The sequence below is a fragment of the Geotrypetes seraphini genome, chromosome 12 (assembly GCF_902459505.1).
Source record: "Geotrypetes seraphini chromosome 12, aGeoSer1.1, whole genome shotgun sequence".
In the NCBI taxonomy this organism is placed as follows: domain Eukaryota; kingdom Metazoa; phylum Chordata; class Amphibia; order Gymnophiona; family Dermophiidae; genus Geotrypetes; species Geotrypetes seraphini.
The window spans coordinates 69,999,560-70,020,182 of record NC_047095.1 but is presented as its reverse complement, the minus strand read 5'-3'; the positions used below and the strand labels follow the sequence as shown (position 1 = coordinate 70,020,182).

Sequence of the window (20,623 nt, the reverse complement as noted above, 5' to 3'; positions counted from 1 at the left end):
TAAGTGCAGTTGTGTGCACAAAGCTCTCGTAAAGTACAATTTGAACGAAGAGAGGATCCCGTTTATTCCAGAAAGGACAAAAGGTCGAGCCCCTTAAATTCTGAATTTTAAAAAGGGGCTGCTTAATTCTGCAACTGTCTCCCTAAAGGGTTGGCTCCGAGTCACAATCTCCCCTCACCTTCTACATCCTTCTGAGGGGGGTAAAGTGGTGGGGAATTACCTTAAATATGCCGTGCCGCTTGAGACAACCAGCTGCTCTCTGTTATCCTACATTATATTACTTTGGCTACTTCTCTCTCCTCAATCCCATCCCAACAATAAAACCCCTCTCCCTTTTTGGTCCGGTTAAAGTATCCCCCCATCTCTGTTTTGGGATGTCCAGATTCGCACACAATCCTTGTTCAGCTACAACATAGCTGTCAGGTTTCTACAAGCCCCTGTACTTCGGCTAAGAACTAGTCTATGAGAGAAAAGCAGAGCTATTTACTGTTAATAAACAGCCTGTCAAAACAGTCATTTTAGTCAACAGAAATTAAAAGAAAACACACAAAAGGCAATGTCAATGCTTAATCTTACCTGCTGAGCACTCTAAAGAAAAGTTGACATTTCCACCTGCTTGACTTTTTTCACTAGAAAGTATCGTTCATGTGAAACACAATATAAACCAGAGCCCAGCTGAAAATAAACTCCTGTAAAATCCATCTTTAGTTTACATTTCAACCTAGAAAATACATCAAATGTTGACGTAGGCTGCCCCTTCTCCTCAGCTCCCAGCTGTCTAAATGTAGGTTATAAAGCAGCCCAAGTGAAGTGCCTTACGGCAGGGACAGCCAACGAACATTTCCACCACAGGCTTCCCGGGGGTGCTGAAAAGTTATCAGCCCAACCAAGAAGAGAATGCTGTGGAGCCATGAAGCTTACAAGCAATTTCACACTTGTCTTGACACTTTTCGTTTCAATGATATGAAATGAAACGAAAAGTGTCAAAACGAGTGTGAAATTACTTGTAAGCTTCATGGCTCCACCGCATTCTCTTCTTGGTTGGGCTGAGAACTTTTCAACAGCCCCTCCTAGATAACATAAAAATAAATTGGTTTTTTAAATCCTATTTTTATCCTGCTGATATTAAAATCAAAGCCAACACTTAGTTTACAGTTTTATTTAGCTCTTTTACAGATCACAAAAATGAACGGGGGATTAAAATAACATTTCCGTAAGGGTTCTACAGAGAAAGCCTCATAACCAGAGCCTAATATATACAAAAATATTGCACATCTCTCAGCTCCCTTCCTCAACCATCTCAATATTACACTAAAAAAAAAAAGACACTATTTTACATTTTCATTTACAAATGGCTTTTCAGAGCACTGTAAGGTTTTTTTCTTCTTTTTTTTACAAAAGAAAATTTCAAGTATAAACAGAAGCATATGGAGGCAGGCCCTCATTCATACAAAAAAAACCCTCTTTTTTTCATACAAAATGTTACAACTGTTGGAAAATACAGTTCTAAAAGTACCTGGTGTTGTTCATATTCCCTTTTGAAAGGAAAGAACAACTTCAGTTTTAAACATTGCATAAAAAGGCTGTCTGGCAAAACATGACCATCTGACCTTAAAATAGTGGCAGCTTTTCTTCGCTAAAACGTTATTTCCAGAAATACTACAAAGCTTCTTTTCTACAGATACACATTTATGGGGTATTTTTACACACTCTTTTCCTTTTGCAGCCCTTTTCCCAGGAAAAGAATATTCTGTACAGCATCTGGCAATTTCAGAACTGGACGCTTCAAATCATCTCACACAGACGCTAGGGCGCTGCCCCACCAAGGAACCTTAGTGGTAGATTTTGAAACTCATACAGATGTTGTGTGGCAGATGCATCGGGTGAGGGCTTTTAACTTTTCTTAAATACTGACTTTTACCTTTACAAATATCTTGATACATAAATTAGCTTTCTACCTTTGTTATTAAATCCAATATGAAAATACGACATCTGACCATAAATAGAGTTCTTGCTTTGCCTTATGGGATATTTATAGAGAGGCTGTACATCTGGATCCAGGCGTTCCGTTACATGTGTCTCTTCATGTGCAGTGCCAGATGATCAGACCTAGAGAAGGCCCTCTCGCACAGGTGGCACTGGAAGGGCCTGTGGCCCGTGTGCTTGCGGTAGTGGCGAGTGAGTTCATCGGATCTTGCAAACTTCCAGCCACAGCCTTCCCAATTGCAGTGGTAAGGTTTCTCACCTGCAGCAAAGGAGGGGGAGGGGAGGAGAAAATGCTGTTATATATCAAGTACTGTAGTTACAAATCCCATCTGAGCTCTCAAATCCCACCGAGTAAACATTAGAAATTCAGATATGGGTGACCGGCAGCTTTGAAAGTCTCTCAGCGCGCTTACCTGTGTGCGTGCGCATGTGTGCCTTCAGGTGGGAGCTCTTGGTGTAGGTCTTGCCGCAGCCCGGGTACTCGCAGTTGTGGGTGGCCGTCCGTTTCCTCGCCCAGGACCTCCGGCCCCGCTTGGGCTTGCAGTCCTCGGGGGCGGCGAGAGCGGGGAAATAATCCAGCAGCGGCGAGGACGGGGGGGTCAGCACCATGCCGTGCTGCACCTTCTGGTAGACGCCGAACTGTCCGTGGAACTGCGCCGGCGCCTGGTTGACAAAGTGGGGCGCGAAGGAGGCGGAGAGCTGGTAGTGGGGGGGCACGGGCATGTGCGGGTGGCAGTGCAGCTCGGGCATGAGGTGACAGTCTTGGGGGGCCAGCTCCTCGGCGGGGCTCCCTCGGTGCTGGGGGAAAGGGTGCAGCAGGCCGGGCTTCTGGTCGAGCATGCATTCCGACGCCCCCATCATGCACGGCTGCTCGGGGGGCTCCTTCTTGATTTTGGGCCCCAGGTGGTGCCAGTGCTCGCCCATGCCCGGCACCCGCAGCTCCGTGTACTCTCTCCGGTGCAGGGCGCTCTTGAGGCCGAAGTCGGGCGACAGGTCCAGGCTGGCCACGTCCGGGGTCAGCAGCTCGGCCATGTAGCTGTGGTTGGGGCTGCCGGCGAAGCTGGCCACGCCGAACTTGCCCGGGGGCACGTACGAGCCGTCGCTGTCGTAGCTCTCCGGCGTCTCGGGCAGAGGATAGGCGCCGCTGTGCGCCGCGCTCTGCGAGCTGGCGATGTGCGAGAGGATAAAGTCCAGGTCCACGAACTTGGCCAGGTCGTCGTCCTCCTTCTTGACTGCGGAGACGTCCATCATGGCGAAGCGCAAGTCCCGGGGCTCGGCCATCCTCTGTGGAAAGAGAAGCAGACGAGAGACGGCCAAGATTAGGAACGAGAAAGGAAGCTGCGCCTAAGCGAGCCCAGCCCAAGCCCCGACACTCACCTTTAGCTTGTCCTCCCCAGGTAAGATATTGGCAAAGGAAGGCAGGACGGCTTCATCCACGGCCCCGGTCATCCTGCTGCCCCCCCTCCAAAACAGAGCTCCACTCGCCCCAAACTTCCTCCACGAGTCCCGAGTCCACGCCAGCCGCGAGCCTGTTAATCTCCCCACTGCGCTCCGATTGGCTCAGCCGCTCTATTCATATTTATATGAGGCTCTTTTTCTGATTGGCTGCGAACATTTGTACACAGAACTCATGCCGGGGCGCCGCCCCCAGCCTCTGGTTGGCTAAAGAGAAAGTAACCCCCGCCTCCACGCGCACCTGTTTAGACGGTGAATTTGTTTCTATTTAGGTCAGTTTGCTATTGATTCAGCACTTCAGGGCGGGAGTGGCAGTGAGGGAACCGTAGATTTTCCGCAGCTTTTCTCTCTAAATAGCTGCAGCAATGAAAAATCCTTGCAGAGAGATTGTAAGCTCTTCTGAGCAGGGACTGCAGATGTGCTCAACCTGACAGGGCAACTGAAACCATGGCACCGACAGAACCTGCCCACGCCTGAAGGGGCGCTGAGGTTACGATCCCCCAAACCAGCAAAAGAGCTTCCTGCCTGCTACACCTTTGCACTAACACTAGAGGGGGTCCACTCTCCCTTCTCAGTGGTGGTGGGACGTGGGGGAGGGGAGTTCCTGTCACAAAAATCCCCCCAACATATTCTTAACCTAAACAAACTTTCGTCACCGTTGCCAATCAATGTTTGCAGCCGCCCAAAAGAAATCTTGTACATGAAAACTTTGCTTTACTGAAAAGGGGAGCCAGATCTCTCCTCAGACCCTGCACAATTTCTTTCCACATGCTTTTTATTGATACACAGGTTCTCCTAGGACAAGCAGGATGAGTCAGCCACATATGTCCCGCTGTCCACGGAGAACCTACGTTACAGGTAAGTAACTACCCTTTTCGTTGGTAGCCGGAACCCCCAGTTGCAATCTACTTTCTACAAAGCCAAGGGATTAAGGGCTGGGCGGGCTGCTGAGTTTAAGGCATCTCTTCACGCCACGAACAGCAATCCACACTTAGGGTGAAAAGTCGTCACTTAAATCCTCCCCCCTCCCTTCATCTTTCTCTCGCAATTGTGGATTAAAGCATCAATGAATAGTCAATCTTTCGTTGTTGGAAAATTGTATTGAGATTTAATACCAGAACGTGACTCAGCTCATTCGTTGATTTTCGTTGATAGATTAAACGAAAGCAAGAAAGACCAGTTACCCTCCCCCATCAACTTGCTTTGCTTTCATGTTCTAGTGCATAAATGATTCTTTATTTTTTATTGATGTACAAGTGTCAGGTTATTTTCATTCTTTTTGCATAACCTATACATTGAATAATGGAAAGATTTCTGACGGCAATACGTATAAAAATTGTCCTCAAATCTTCTAGGAGGTTCGCAAGAAGGTTGGGGGAGGGGGTCTGTCTTTTTCAAACTCCCCCTTCATCCAAGAGGGTGAGGTCCGCGTTTTGCCCCTTCCCTCTGCCCAGCCCCTCCTGGGGATCCCCTTTGAAAAAGCCTGGGACCATTAGACCAGCTCAAATACTAATCAAATTGAAAAGACAAACAGAGGAAAGAGTTAATAATTCTCCAGAGCTGTTCCTGCAACAGTCGCGCTCATGAAAGCAAGCGAATGAATCCACATTGGTGGCATCCACTGATCTTGCGTGCCACTGTTGAACCACCACTTAGAAATACCCCCCCCCCCTCTCCGCACGTAGATAGATGAATGCCTTAAGGTTCACAACTGGGGGATATTCACAAATAATAAGAAAACCCCTCTAGGAAAGTGGCAATCTGCTAAGGGAAACTGGATTTTCCCCCTCATTTCTGGGTGAAAGCCACATGAAATGTCTATAGATTTGGCCGAATCGAATGCAACTAATCCTTCAGCAGAAAACCCAAATCGAGCATATCTTGAAGCACTGTTTTGAATTTCTTTTTTTTTTTGGGCGGCCACAAATTTAACAGCAATTGGGGGGAGGAGGTGAAATACCTTTTTCTGCACGCATGAGTGTATTTTCCAATGGGGCTTTTCATTGTCATTCGAAAGAATTCGAATCTCTCTGTTTTGCATCTTCGAGGATTTGCTAATCCCCTTCGACTTAAGTCAACAGGCCTCATTTCCAGAAGCTTTATTACTGTGGTGCCTTGTGCAACAGTTGGTCTTCTTAGCTGCCTGCCTGCCATCGTCTTTGTTTGCTTTGCTAGGGATGTTTGGTTTAGTTCGTTGTACATTTTTAGGAAGTAGTGCCTTAAGCAATCTGAGTTTCTTATCCAAACGCCAAATTGAATATCAGAATCGCTGTTTGGGACTTAGGTGGAAGGAGCAGGGATGGTGGGAACTGGGCTTTGATTGCATTTGCCACTTTGAGGCTTATCTAACCCGAAGATGGGTGGGTGAAAAGTTCTCAGCCCAACCGACCCACTTCCTAAATGCTGAGCCTTATTTTGCCACTGTAGCTGGAAAGAGTTTTCTTATTTCGTTAAGTGCCAATTTTCAGAAACGAAATTCTATGGGTTTTTTTTTACATTTTCAGATCGTTGGGCTGAGAACTTTTCAGCACCCCAACCAGAGCTGAGATGGTGATGTCATAATGCCTCATTCCACCAATAAGAGCCAACCTCACGAGTGATGTCACAATGGCTTGATTCTCCTATAGTTGGCTCATATAAAAACAGCCATAGTGGGTCAGACCAATAGTCCTGTCTCCAGTCCAGGTTACAAGCAAGGGGATGAAAAGTTCTCAGGCCAACCTCTCTTATTTCGTTACCTGCCAATTTGCAAAAACGAAATTCCGTGTTCTGATGATTATTACATTGTTTCAGAGAACTTTTCAGCCCCCTTCTTTTGTCTCCAAGATCCACTCCTTACAGCCCAGGATTTGTTTCAAAATTGAACAAAAGGCCAGGGTAAACTCGTTATCATGTCTTGCACTGCTCCCTCTCTAGAAGGCAAACAATGTTATCAGAACAAGGGCTACCATCCACTTGGAAATTAATTCCAAGGCATGTTAAATCCCCTCCCCTGTTATCAGATGGGCTGTGCGAGAAATTCTTCCAATCGAGGCAGAAAGAGAGACCGAAGCCAGGAACGTAACACATTCAGAGAAGATTTGCACCTACTCAATGGGCCCCAAAAGTACAAACACCTGAGCCATTTCAGCTTAACACCCCCGGACAAGCTTCTCACCTGCTTCACACTTGATTGTTTCTGCTTTGCAAGATAGAAAGCCAGAGACACAAGTGCTAAGAGGGAGCTGATCTTTTTTTCTAGAGAATGTTGTTCCAAGTGAAATCCTGAGTTGTCCCAGAGGAGCTGGGGGGATTTTTGTCCCACAATAGAGAGTGTCTTAAAAGGGTTTTCTTGTGTGTGTGCGCAGACCTGAACCCCTTTGGAGGGTGGGGGGGATTTCACTTTTCTGCTTCTCTCTAGGTATATGGAAGGGCCTGCAGAGGAGTGAAATCTTTTGTTGTGCACAGCCACCTTCCCTGCTTATATACCCCTGTTATTTTTAACCCTGCCTACGCAAATCCCAAATCCGGAATGACCAGGAGCCCAGAGCCAGAGGGGAAATGGAAATGCTACAAATTTCCGGAGCCAAAAAGCTTTTGGACTTTTTACCCCTCTTCCTATGCCTCGCGCCAAACTCGCCTCTCTTCCCTTTGACTTTCACTGGGAGAGAGAAGCTGGAGTTTAGGAAAAGTAACAGGGCTGCGGGAAAATCCATTTTCTTCCAATCTAAGAACATTAGTGTAATGTTTAGGAAGATGGAAAAACCAAACAACCAACCCCCAAAGTTTACGTTTTATTTAAAATTATTATGTTTTTGAACTTTATTTAGTTTTTAATGCCAACAAAAAGTGCAATACAATTTATATACTAATAATGATAATCAACCAAGCATTTATAATCAATCAGTATCTATAGAAAAGATAAAAATTCCCTCCCCCATCCATCATAACCATCAGGAATAATACCAAAGCAAAAGATATACCTCCCCCCCCCCCCCCCCCCCCGGATGTGTGGCTGAAAAAACAACGGGAAATAAAGATAAAGGACAACTATAGCAAATCTACAAAAGATGTCAATGGACCCCAAACTAATTTCAATATCTTATTATGCCCCAGCATGTCAGCATGCATTTTCTCATATTTATAAGTTAAACATAAGCTCGCCCAGCAAAAAGTTTTATTTAAAATTTGATTAATCACTTAATCACACTTCTAAGTGATGTACATAGCTCAATTTTTTACACCTTTCAGGGGGACATACAAGACATTCCCTACAAAAGGGAAAAAGGGTAAGAAATAGAATAGGAAAAAAAGACAACAGAAGAGTTAGGGTATAACGGAGCAACCCAAATCTGGGGAGAGAAGAGCGTCACCCCTAATCTAAAGCTGTCTTTACAAGCTCTCTGCCTGCTCTTAAACTAGTTACCTTAACGAGGCGGCTTGAGCACAGCAGAGAACAGCTCCCCCCACCCCCGGGGAACAGCATGGATTCTGTGCACGCGTCTCATATGGTTTTCAACTAGAAAGCTCAGGACCTCAATGCACCTGTCATCAGGAGATTTGGGGTTTTCTTTAAACGGTATAAATAACTAAATGCTCACAAGACAATCTAGAGCTGTTAGACTTTTGCCTTGAAATGACCAGACACTTTGGAAAAAGATCTGGGCTTTGACTTTTCCCTCCTGATTATCACTGGGACTGATATTTTCTAGCATTGCCATCCTAGGCTTGTTCTATTGTGATGCAAGGAAAGACTTTTTTTTACCTCCAGTCAAAAGATATCAGTTTATATTTTCTTTATTGGGATTTTGATGTCCTTTTACAACCTTGGTTGAAACAGGACATCAGCCATGCTTGCTTCTCTTGGATCTTTACTTCCTTCCATGCAGAGTACTGGGCAGACTGGCTGGACCATTTATTTGGTCCTTTACCTGCTGGTATTTACTGTGAATGGATGATTTTATAAGGAACTTGAGCATCGTAGGGTTATTAAAAGACTTGATGTTTACAATACATGATTACAACATATACTCTAGGGGGGGGTGTGTGTTGGAAAGTTCTCAGCCATGAAATTTCCAACTTATTCCACATATTCACCCCTAAGTTGGCACCTCATGTCTGAAGTTTCTGTAGCCATTCCAAAAAAGGCCCCGTTGGCCACCACATACCACCCCTTGCATTCTTGTCCTCACTGGGCCTCTCCTCTTTTCTCCTCCTACCCCGCCCACCCCACTAGGATAAATATATGTATTACTTGACAACATATATGTCAGAGCCAAGGCACAGACACTTCCTGTTGGGTAAAAGCTAGGCTGAAGCTCTGTTTATTGGAAACCAAATATGGTATGAACATTGGAGCTACAACATGTGTCTTAAGAAACCAAAATATAGCCCCCTGCCCTGCCATGTCAGCTAGGGCCTGGGGGGTGGCATGGACCTCCATGACCCATGGCATCAGCTCCCCGAGCTTCCTGCCAGCCAACCGCTCATTGCCGGATGAGCCCAGCACCCGGTAGCTCGACATCCCAGGCTCCCATTGCCCTTCACACCGCCCCACACAGAAAGAAGGGCGGGAGGGAGGGAAAGCCGCCTCTGATCATCAGAGTCCTGGCCTTTTATTCCCCTCCCAGGACCCACCGCTCCCATTCTACCCCCTAACCCAGTATCTCTCAAACTTTTTTTTTAGCTCTGGCAACTAAAAGGAGCAAATTTTGTTACATCACATTATAATTGAAATTATAAAATTGCAAACCCATCGAAAAATTAAATTTGAGAATTATTTATTTAAAATTCTTTAAGCTAAATATGAGTAATTGTAACAACGGTGAAACTACAGTAGATAGAATAGAATTGCTAATCAATGTGGTGGATGTGAATGTTTTGGAGTGCAAATTAATTCAAAGCGCGACTGGATAGCCGACCAGCAGACACACATTTCATCATCCACCATCTGCAAAATCCAAACGATAACTACTGAATAAAAAATAAAATGAAACTACAATTACTTGCCGTTAGTTTTCAAGGAGATGCTTGTCTGGGCGGATGTATCCTTGACAGACTCTGGCGTACGTGACGTACATGTCATCTAGTACTTATGAAGGGAATTTTTAAAAATAGAGTAAAATTCCGGAATCTCTTTGGGGCACACAATTTGAGAGACCCTGCCCTAACCAATCAATTTAGAGTCAGTCTTCCTGTTTGAACCCTTCCCTACCCTCCACTCCTTAAACGATGCCTCCTACAGTTTACCAATCACCCCTCCCCCACCACAGAGGTCCCTATGCCACATCTCAACCAGTGCCAATGAGGCCTTCCAGCCCTGTATTATTGACGCCAGCCGAGACAAGCTCTCCAGCTCTTATATATTTCTGCAATCATCTCTGAATTACTTGTCCTTTCAAACTCTTTTTAAGGTTTGCAAACAGAAAATAGTCAGCTGAAGCAAGATCTGGTGAATAGGGTGGATGGTCTATGCACTGAAACCCCCAACTGCGTCAAAACATCCACCGTTTGCCAGCCTTGTGAGCAGGTGTGAGGTCTTGCAAAGAGAGAATTCCTTTCTGCAGCTTCCTTCTCCTTTTTTCTTTCAATGCCTCCCTTAATTGGAACAGCAAGTTACTGAGGTATTCTGCATTAACTGTTTGGCCCCTTGGAAGATCCCAAAACGCTGTGGCCATGACGACTTTTGGGTCTTCAATTTCCTTGGCCTTGGAGAACCTGAGTGCCACTGTTTTTGTCTCAGGATCATAGCAGTGTAACTATGTTTCGTCAATAGTAACTACTAGAATGGAATGTTGCACTATTTGGGATTCAAGAATCTTGTTATTCTCCAGGATTCCAGAATTTTGCTATTCTTTGGATTTCTGTATGGAATGTTGCTACTCTTTGAAATGCTGCATGGAATCTTGTTACTTTCTGGGATTGATTGTCCTGTACTTGGCTCACTCTCACTACATTTTGATTTTTAGAGTGGCACATACTGCTCCTTGTGACCCTGGGCAAGTCACTTAATCCCCCCATTGCCTCAGGTACATTAGATAGATTGTAAACCCACCAGGACAGACGGGGGGAAATATTTGAGTACCTGAATAAATTCACGTAAACTGTTTTGAGCTCCCGTGGGAGATCAGTCTAGAAAACTAACTGACCAATCTTAGGTTGCTCTCATCCTCTACATAATGTGATGGGTGATCTGGTTATATTACAACCAGGAGCAGGGGAAGAAGCTCCAGAATAAAGGCATTACTACGGTGACCTTACCTCACTCTCTGGTAGCTGTACCACAGTATAGAGGCAAAGCCAAATCCTAGAAATGTAATTATCAGCTCTGCAGGTACATTCCACACCTGGACAAGCCTCCTAGACCAGACCTTGCACCTTGGTATGCATAAACAGAGAAGGTCAGCCTTTCCGACAGTTTCCTCCAACTTACATAACAGATGAGCTATTTTTAAACTCCCACACTGGGAAGTGGCATTTCAGTTATGCCATCCTCAAACGAGCTGCTGGGTTTGCAACGTATCACAGATGATAGCTTTCGCGCTTGCAGATGGTATATATAAAAAATGACCCTCCCCCCCCAAAAAAAAAGATGCCAGAAAGGGAGTGGCATTGTATCCTGTCTTAGCGCTGCTGAGGAGAGGGGAACAGACAGACTTTCAAGCAGTGAGGGCCACTTTTCTGTCTCTATCTGTGAATATATAAGACCACAAGGTGCGCCATGCAGGTCAGACTGAGGGTCCAGGTGGCCAGTCCTGGACACAAGGAAGAATGCAGCAGATCCCTATTTCCTTTTGTCTCCTGTCTGTCTGTCTCATTTATCCCTTTTTAATATGCCAATTATTAGTTGATGTTTCTTTGTAATTGCTTTCTTTTTGTAAGTATTAATGGTATTGTTAATGGCATTTTTATTATGTTCATGCTCTTCTTTTTATATATATATTGTAAACTCGCTTAGAAATTAGATAAGCGATTAAATCAAATTGTAATAAAACCAGTTCCTTGCTGCTCACTCCCCAGGGTTGTTGATGCAATGCCCCACGCTTATTTGGCTAATAGTTTTTTCAAATCAATATTTCTTTTCCTTTGAAACCTTCGGCAGCAAATTCAACAATTCTGAATGCATCAATCCTTCCCCTTTCGACGTAAGTAATTTTGCCAGTTTATGTGGTTCACTCCTCTCAGGAGCGTACAGACCGTTATCATATCCCCTGATTTTAACCCATTTCTTATATACCGCCAAAGCCATAATAGTTCGAGGCGGTTTACAATAAGAGGTTTTGGACAATCAGAGAAAAGTTACAATGTAAAGTCATCAAATACAAGCATACAGAATAGAAGGAGTAAAAACTATAATTCTTAGGTCACAAATCGATTAAACAGTTTCATTTTTACCGATTTTCTAAAACTAAAATAGGTTGAGGAGTGCATAATAATGTTACCCAGCCAATCGTTCCATTTCCCTGCCTGGAAAGCGAGAGTTCTGTCCAGGAATCTTTTCTAACAACAGGCCTTTATTGTTGGATAGGTGAACATATGAATTCTACGTGTAGACCTAATAGAACTATCCAAATTAAAATGAGAAACCAAGTACTTAGGGGCCAAACCAAATATTGATTTAAAACAGACAAAAAAATGTAAACAAAACTTGGGCTTCCAGGGGCAGCCAGTGTAGTTATATGTTCCCATTTTTTCAAGCCAAAACTCAGTCGAACTGCCAAATTTTGAATAACTCGGAGTCTATGTCACCCTTCTCTACATTTTCTAGTTCCACCATATCATTGGTGGCGAGCAGACCTGCAGACAATACTCAAGGTATAGCCACTCCGTGGAGGCGGAATGACACATCTTTCCAAATCGTCCACAACTGCCAAAGGCTTTTCCTCCTAATATGAAACACAGTGTCTTGGGCCTGTAATTTGGCTTCTTTTGCCCCTATCAGGTTTCTTCTAACTTTATAAATATGACTATGGTGAAAAGCCCAGGACCTGGTATCAATCCCTGGGGCACTCCAGTTGTGCTGGTTTCCAGTTCAGAATTTTATCTTTTTGTTTAGAAAACATTTTATACCATAGAACATCACTTCCTATCCAAAGACTTTTTTCATTAACCCTTGGATCTGGAAAGACCCACTTGGACCCCACCCACCCCTCATCTCTTTACCGTTCCATCCTCACACCCATTTCAGAAAAGCATTGGTGTACTTCTAAACATATCGATTACAGTAAATCAGACAACAGACAGGCTGCAGCTCTGTTTATTGGAAAACATAATTGTGCAATTAACAAAAAACACACCTCCCAAGCTACCAACATGTATAATATAAAAGACTCCAAATTATAGTGCCCTGAGCCCGCAATATCAGCTAGGGCATGGAGGTGGCATGAATGAACCTCCATGTCCCATTTCCAGTTCACCTGACCCAAACTGCATCTGCTCCACATCACCCGACGAGCCCAATACCCAGGAGCTCGGGATTACTGCCACCATGGCAACAATCCCAACCTCAAATTACAGGGAGGAAAAGCCACCTCCGAGGAACAGGCAAGGAAGCAACAACCTTTATAGCCCCTCCTCCTCTGCCTCTGCCCAATCAAATTGAAGGTTTCCAGGCGGGAAGCCATGAGTCCTCTAGCATACCCCACCTCCTCACAGATTACCCACCCCCTTTGAGCCCGCACGCTAAAACTCCCTGTCTCTAATCTACTGCCCCCTTCCCTTCCAGGCCCTTTCTAGAAAGATCCAGAGAAAGTTTGTTGAACATTGGCAGTGATAATGGATTGTGCTCGTATGGTTGTATGAGATTAAATTGTCGTCACAGATTGTGTTCCATTACTATTCGTTTTACTTCTATTTCTATAGTTAGCCCTGATTGATGTTTGTAATGTATTGGAAAATGTATGGCAAAATTTGACCTCTACTGTGTATGTTTACTTGAAAGCCGCTTAGGAGATAAGCGGATAATAAATTCTTTAAATAAATAAATAGTGCTTTTCAGGCAAAATTATGTTCAGTTAGTAGCTTAAATTATGTTAACTGAGTCTCAAATGACTTGCACACCACTAATGACTATGAATGTACTAATGACATAGGAAAATATGGGAGGGAGGTTCTGGAAGACAAATTTAGGCTCTAAGCTAGAAAGTTGAAATCCAGATCCTCCACTCCACGCACAGGACAGAGCTCCGAAGTCTCAATGTGTGGTTGAGGGATTTAGATTTGTTAGGAACTGGGCTACCTTCTTGGAAAGGGGGAGCCCCTCCCCCACCTCCCCCTCGCACACCGCTTCCCTTCCTCTGAGGAAGAGCTGACACTGGTGTGACAGAAGGTTGGAGGGTTGCTGCTCGGGCCAGAAACGTTACAGAGATATGGGGGAAGGGACATGACAAACGGGAGCGGGGGTGGGGGGCGGGTGGGGGGCAGAGAGGAAAAAGGGCACATGTGCCCTCATCAAGATGGCGTCCAAGGTGGATCCGCCACCCCCTCCCCCCCAGTAATTCTCTCCTGCTCCATTAGATCTAAGCAGGGATCTAGCGTCTTGAGCCTTTATTTTCACTGCTGTGGAGTATTTCCCATTGTCGTTTCTGTCTTTCTCCCATTTGGATCATTTCATTACTGGGGGGGGATCATCTATGGGGCTCAATTTCAAAACAGACAAATATCCAAAAAGTGGCTTAAAGGGCCAAATGGACATTTTTCTTGCCAAACCCTTCCAATTCGCTATTTTCAAAACTCATGTTCTAGAAGGATTTCTATGCCGTGTTCATCTGCGGTTCGTCTAAATCTCAAGGGGGAGGGGCTTAAGGCGGGCCTATGATTTGGACATTTTTCTGCCATAATTGAACATTTAAGAATACATTCAGGGCACCATTTGGACTTCAGGGGCTAGACCTGCTTTACCAAAAGGTGCCTAAATGACCAGATGGCCATTGGAAGGTTGAAAGTATGATCCCCCTCCCCCACACACTGACCACCCCTCACCCCCTAAAGATGTGAATGAAAGAGTACACTTCTCCCTCCGGATTCGCGGGGGATAGGGGCAGAGCCGGACCGCGATTGGTGAAATACCGCAAATATCTTCTGGTCCTGCTCTGACCCACCCCCGCCTCCCTCCCGCCTTCCCCCCCGGCATCCCAGCCTTAACTGGTGGTCTAGTGGACTTTCGGGGCAGGAGCGAGCTTCCTACGCTCCTGCCCCGTGTGTTCCCTTAGTCTCTCGAGACTACGATGGGAAATCCCCACAGCCATTTCCTATTGGCGATCTACACGGGGCAGGAGCGTAGGAAGATTGCTCTTGCCCCGAAAGCCCGCTAGACCACCAGGTAAGGCCGGGACACCGGGGGGAAGGCTAAACTATGAGGGTTTTTTCCCCCCTCCCCCAAAAATCGCGAATATGTGAAATCGCGATTGCCAAAACCCGAATGGGGAGCGGGAAGTGTACATACCTGCCTCTATGATAGCGTCAGATGTTATGGCCAGTCCTAGTAGAACAACAAGCAGCTTCCGAGAGTAGCCTAGTGGATGGGGCAGGGGAGTATAGAGATGTGAGCCTTCCAAAATCCACCCAAACATATACCTGCAGACATAAGGGCTGCTGGGATGTTGTACAGTTGGTACAGAGGATTTTGAGTGGGTCTTGGAGGGCTATGGTGACATATGTACCTGGCACTTTTTATGAGAGGTTCACTGCTGTGCCCTCTAGGGCAGTGATTCCCAACCCTGTCCTGGAGGACCACCAGGCCAGTCGGGTTTTCAGGCTAGCCCTAATGAATATGCATGAGAGAGATTTGCATATAATGGAAGTGAGAGGCATGCAAATTTGCTCATGCATATTCATTAAGGCTAGCCTGAAAACCCGATTGGCCTGGTGGTCCTCCAGGACAGGGTTGGGAACCACTGCTCTAGGGTACCCCACTGCTCTGTGTCGACAGTCTACTAAAAATGCTTGTTCAGTGTGTTTTTGTATGGGTGGTGGGGGTTGTTTTTTTTAAATGGTTTAAAAAGATAGACGCACAGAGGGGCATAATCGAAAGAAACATCTAACTCCGTTCTTGGCCTACATCGCTAGTCGCCCAAAGTCCATTCTCGAAAAATACATCCAAAATATTTTGTTTTTTGAGAGTTGTCTAACTGTACGTCCAGCTGTTTGATCACCCAGACCGCTAAGTCGTCTATCTTTATACCCCCTTCTCGTCCAACATCGTGCTTCTAGACAGCATAACCATAAGTTCAACGAGGTTTATAAAAGATTATAAATAAAAATAGCAAAAGGAAATACAGTAGAACTATTTAACCAAATATTTTAAAAAGAGATAAGTTTTCAATTGGGTTCTAAAATGTGTTGGTTTTGGGGTTTTGTTTTGTTTTTTAAATCTTTATTAATTTTCAAACTTTGACAGTGCAATACAGTTAATTTAAACATAAACACTATAAAGAAGGCACTTTCAATACATCATTAATACATAAACAAACTTTTTCTCCCCCCCCTACAATATTATAGTTAAGTCATTTTAGTAACCAGAATACATTTCCCACCCCGGATGTGTAAGGAAATCTAATAAAAGGAAAAATACATGACAGTCGATGGGCGTCACACCCTATGAAATGTATTACTAAATCCCAAACACTCCGCGTTCTAAAATGTTGATAAGAACAAGATGTAAGCAACAACAATCGAAATTCTTTATCACCTGATCTTTAAGCGATGAGGTGCATGTAACAACTTGAAGTAAATGAACGCCGTCATGGCTTGAAAGCAAATTGCCAAAAGTAAACAAACATACTTGCAATGTGGAATTAGGAGAAAATATACAGGACAATCAAATCATTCCAAAACCCAAAAAATACGTATAGAATTCTGCTTTGCTTCCAGCTCACAAATATGGGAGACCAAGGAGGAAAATCTAGAAGATAGATACTTAAAAGGAAAATGAATTAATTCTACAATAACAGTGAGGTACAAACATCTAAGCCAGTGGTCTCAAACGTACGGCCCGGGGGCCACGTACGGCCCGCCAGGTCCTATTTTGAGGCCTTCGGTATGTTTATCATAATCACAAAAGTAAAATAAAAGAGTTTCTTGATCATATGGTTCATTAGCTATAAATTACAATATTATTATTAAGACTTAACTAAAAGGAAAGATTTATAAACTATATAGAGTTTTACCTCATGCAAAATAGTCATTTCTTTAATAAGACATTAACTTTTTCCAAGTACCTCCAAATCCAAAATGTGGCCCTGCAAAGGGTTTGGGTATGAGACCACTGATCTAAGCTAACCTAAACTAGACCCTTTGGGGCTCATAATCGAAACGGAAATATGTCTAAAAAGCTGCCCAAATTGGAGCTTGGACAATCTAAAAGACAGGTCGTCCAAGTGCTGATATTCAAAACAGGTTTTTAGACGTATCCAGAGACTTTATAGGCCTCTGATTGCTGAAAGGGGCATTTTTGAAGGAGTGGTATGGGCGGGATGTGGGACGACCTAGACTTTTTCGTTCTGCAGGGATAATTGAAAGTTTGACAAGGTTGCCTGGACGGAACTTATACGTTGTGACTTAGGCGATCTAAAAACAGGTCTAATTGCCCAGAAGGTATCCGAAGTGACCAGATAACCTCTGCAAGGACAAAGTACAGACCCCCTCACACTCCCCCAGTGATCACTGATGACCCACCCCCCCACCGGAATAAAAACGTACATACCTACATCCAGAACATCAGCACCTGGCATAGGAAAGCCTAGTAGAGCTGCACAGAGGTGGCTTAAGTAGACTGAGGGTGGGCTAGTGAACCATAGAGAGGAGGACCCAGGCCCATAAGCCATTCCAACCACTGCATTCATGATGGAAAATGTGAGTCCTCCAAGAAACCCTACTGTACTGCCAGATAGATGGCACCTGCAGCCATAAGGGGTATTGGGGTTGTAGACAGGTGGGTATAGTGGGTTTTGGGGGGCTCACCATGACCTGCAAGGGAGTTGCAGTGAGATGTTAATGTGGCACCCTTTTTGTGAAGTTCACAGCAGTGCCCTACTGTTCTGTTGCCATCACTTTGTTGGCCCCTCCCACATTCAAAAGGTCTTGTTCTAGGTGTTTGGGACTTGGATGATTTTCTGGACGAGAATGCGGTATAAAGATAGACGACTTGGCGTCTAGACGATCAAACGGCAGGATGTAGAAGTAGAATTTAGTGGTGAAGAGATGCTTTTGGAAACTAAGGACCATTAAAAAATACTTTGACGCTAAGTCCTTTAGACTACTGGCGCAGTCTCTAAGGCTATCAATGCTAGACTACTGCAACATTGTTAATCTAGGTATCCTAAAAAAATAAACCAGGACAAAAACTAAGAATAGTGCAGAACACGGCAGTTCGCATGATCTTCGGATGGAGGAAAAACGACCACATTAGCCCTTACTACAGAAGGCTGCAGTGGTTGCCAATGGAAGCACGAATACTGTTCAAATTTGCCTTCCCCACACGACCAGAAACCGAAACATCTTTACATACCCAAAGATCACAGGCTGCAAATGCAAATCCTTTCTGGACAGGACCTTCAAGTTCCAAGCAAGCAGACAGCAGTCCTGGCTGGGAAACTACATCAATAGACCGAAAATCAATGAAAACCTTTCTGTTTGACAAATTCATCTCCTAAACAGAAGCCTCTCCATTGACAATGATATATTTTCTCTCTACCAACCTCGATGTAATTTGCTGTCCTTTACCTATTTCTTATGTAACCCTCACTTCTGGCATCCTGTAACTCGCTGGATTGTTCAGCCTTCTTCGAATGTGAACCGCCTAGAAGTCTTTCGATTATGGCGGTATAGAAGAATAAAGTTATTATTATTATTATTAGAAGTAGACGATTTAAAAAAAAAAAATAAATAAAATTTTGGACATTTTTTCGAGAATGGACTTTGGACATTGCCAACTTTGGCCGACTAGCGCCCTAGGCCCAAAATTAGCTTAGAGGTTTGTTTTGATGACGCCCCTCCACACCTTCAAGAAAATATTGCAATTGAGAGGGTTCCAAAAAGATATATTTAACATCATTTAAGGCAGGGGTGTCCAACTTTTTGGCTTCCCTGGGCCGCATTGGCCGAAAAAAAGGTTTCTGGGGGCCGCACCAATGCCCAAACGCTGCAGCAAGACAGAGGAGGGAACCAGCAAGATGGTAAACACCCGGGGGCAGCAGAGGAAAACACTGCATCGCCCTTGACCGGGGCCGCACAAAATACTTCACGGGGCCGTATGCGGCCCTCAGGCCTCAGATTGGACACCCCTGATTCAAGGAAATGCTACGTTTACAAGGATATCTTAATTTAAAAGTGGCTTGGGGCTGGATTCTACAAACAGCACCGTTATTGGCGGTTGCTTGAAAAATGGCCACAATCACATGTCAATCACGCACTGGGGCTGTTTGTAGAATCGCAGCTTTGTGAAAGGTAAGCGCCGGGAATGTAGACCAGGGATTTCATGGCCTACATTTCCAGCACTTACCTTTCTACATGAATCGCGGCTACGGTGGCGCTTTACAATGCCTAATGCCACTTCCGACATTAGCCACGCCTATGGTGGCGTTAGGTAGTGTAAAGCGCTTTTGTAGCTGAGATGCAAGGCACCGTTTTCTAAGACCTACGTTTTTTGTTTTAAAATGGTTTTGTTTTTAAACAGCGTTTTTCACTTAAGTTAGACACCAGTAGGGCACCTCCTGGCACCATGTTGTCTAAAAGAAAGAACCATTTTCTGACGAGATTGAGTCCACTTAGATACATCAGGAAAAATATTTACCTTCCCTCCCCCAAAACTGCAATCTTTAATTTTAAAGAAAAGTCTTAACAATGCCTCTTTATCTTGCTGGAATACAAAAGTATTCAGAGAGATCACCTCGGCCTAAGCACAAAACACTCTGATCGTGTACTGATGGTTGCTAAACCCGTTTGACTGGTTTAGTGACCGACCCGATGTTCAAACCGTGTGGTTTTCCGTGCATTTGTACATGCAAGCGACCTCATTTACTATTAAAATGAGGTCATTACTTTAAAAATGAGCCATCCGATCGATGGCCTAAGATTGCAAAGCCATAAGCGACCGCTAATACCAACCCCCCAAAAACAACAGGTTAGACCTGTGATCTGTCATGTTTTTTCATTTTTTTTTTCCTATGGGCACAGACGTTGTGTGTGTAACACAAAGCCACAAAACCACCCACAACAGTAGCAACAGTCACAAGTGAATTTTTTTGCTGAAACTTTTGTATTCTTACCAGATTGTAATGACAGACTGTAACATGTTGATTTATCTTTACAGATATGTACAGCACACAGTGATCTGAGGACGCGGCTGGCAAAACGGGTACCCGTTGGGATCTTTAAAGGTAAGGGCTAATGCTATGGACATATTTTGTTATATTTAGAGCAAGAGTATAGATTTCAATGAAGCCAGCGGTCTCAAAGAAAGCGAACAGAATGTTGGGCATTATCAAAAAAGGTATCACTACCAGAGTGAAGGAAGTTATCCTGCCATTGTATCGAGCAATGGTGCGCCCATATCTGGAGTACTGTGTCTAATACTGGTCGCCGTACCTTAAGAAGGACATGGCGATACTTGAGAGGGTCCAGAGGAGAGCAACTAGGATGATAAAGGGAATGGTCTCAGTTAGGGCGCTGGTCTTTGACCTAAGGTCCGCCGTGTGAGTGGACTTCTGGGTGCAATGGACCACTGGTCTGACCCAGCAGCAGCAATTCTTATGTTCTTATTAAATTAATACAATTAACAGAAGGTGTTGGAGCTGGAGCTGGTTGCTTGGGGTAAGAGCACTTTCTGTGCCACTGTTCATTGTTCTCCTCATAGCAAGGAATATTCTTTTTAACAAAATTAGTTCTATTTGTTTTCAGGAGTTTAAGAATGTGGTTGTACACAGAACAGCTGTCAGCAAAAGTCTTCACATGGATTCTTTGCTTGTTTGCTAAAACTGCAACAAATGTCTTTTTTGTTTTTTATTGAAACTTTTGCTGTGGTGTTTAAAGAGCAGGTGTGATCCCTGCAAACTCGCCAAAGTTAATAAAAGTTTGTTACCAGAGAAGACCGAGGAAAGGTTCTGGGGTTTATGAAAACCAACACGAGACGAAGGGCCTAACTTAGGAATCTGAGTGTGATTTGCGGATGTGTGCGCCAGGCAGTGGGGTGGGAGGAAGGGCAGAG

The 20,623-nt window shown here is 44.5% G+C and overlaps 1 protein-coding gene across 1 annotated transcript; it reads right to left on the bottom strand.

Moving 5' to 3' along the window:
- Nucleotides 1-1,143: 1,143 nt before the first annotated feature.
- LOC117346842 (Krueppel-like factor 4) lies at nucleotides 1,144-3,555 on the bottom strand. Its single transcript, XM_033916994.1, has 3 exons — nucleotides 3,364-3,555; nucleotides 2,400-3,270; nucleotides 1,144-2,245 (listed from the first exon to the last, which is right to left on the bottom strand). The coding sequence occupies exons 1-3, from the start codon at nucleotides 3,433-3,435 to the stop codon at nucleotides 2,070-2,072; spliced, it is 1,119 nt and encodes a 372-aa protein (XP_033772885.1). The 5' UTR covers nucleotides 3,436-3,555; the 3' UTR covers nucleotides 1,144-2,069.
- Between the last annotated feature and the right edge of the window lie 17,068 nt (nucleotides 3,556-20,623).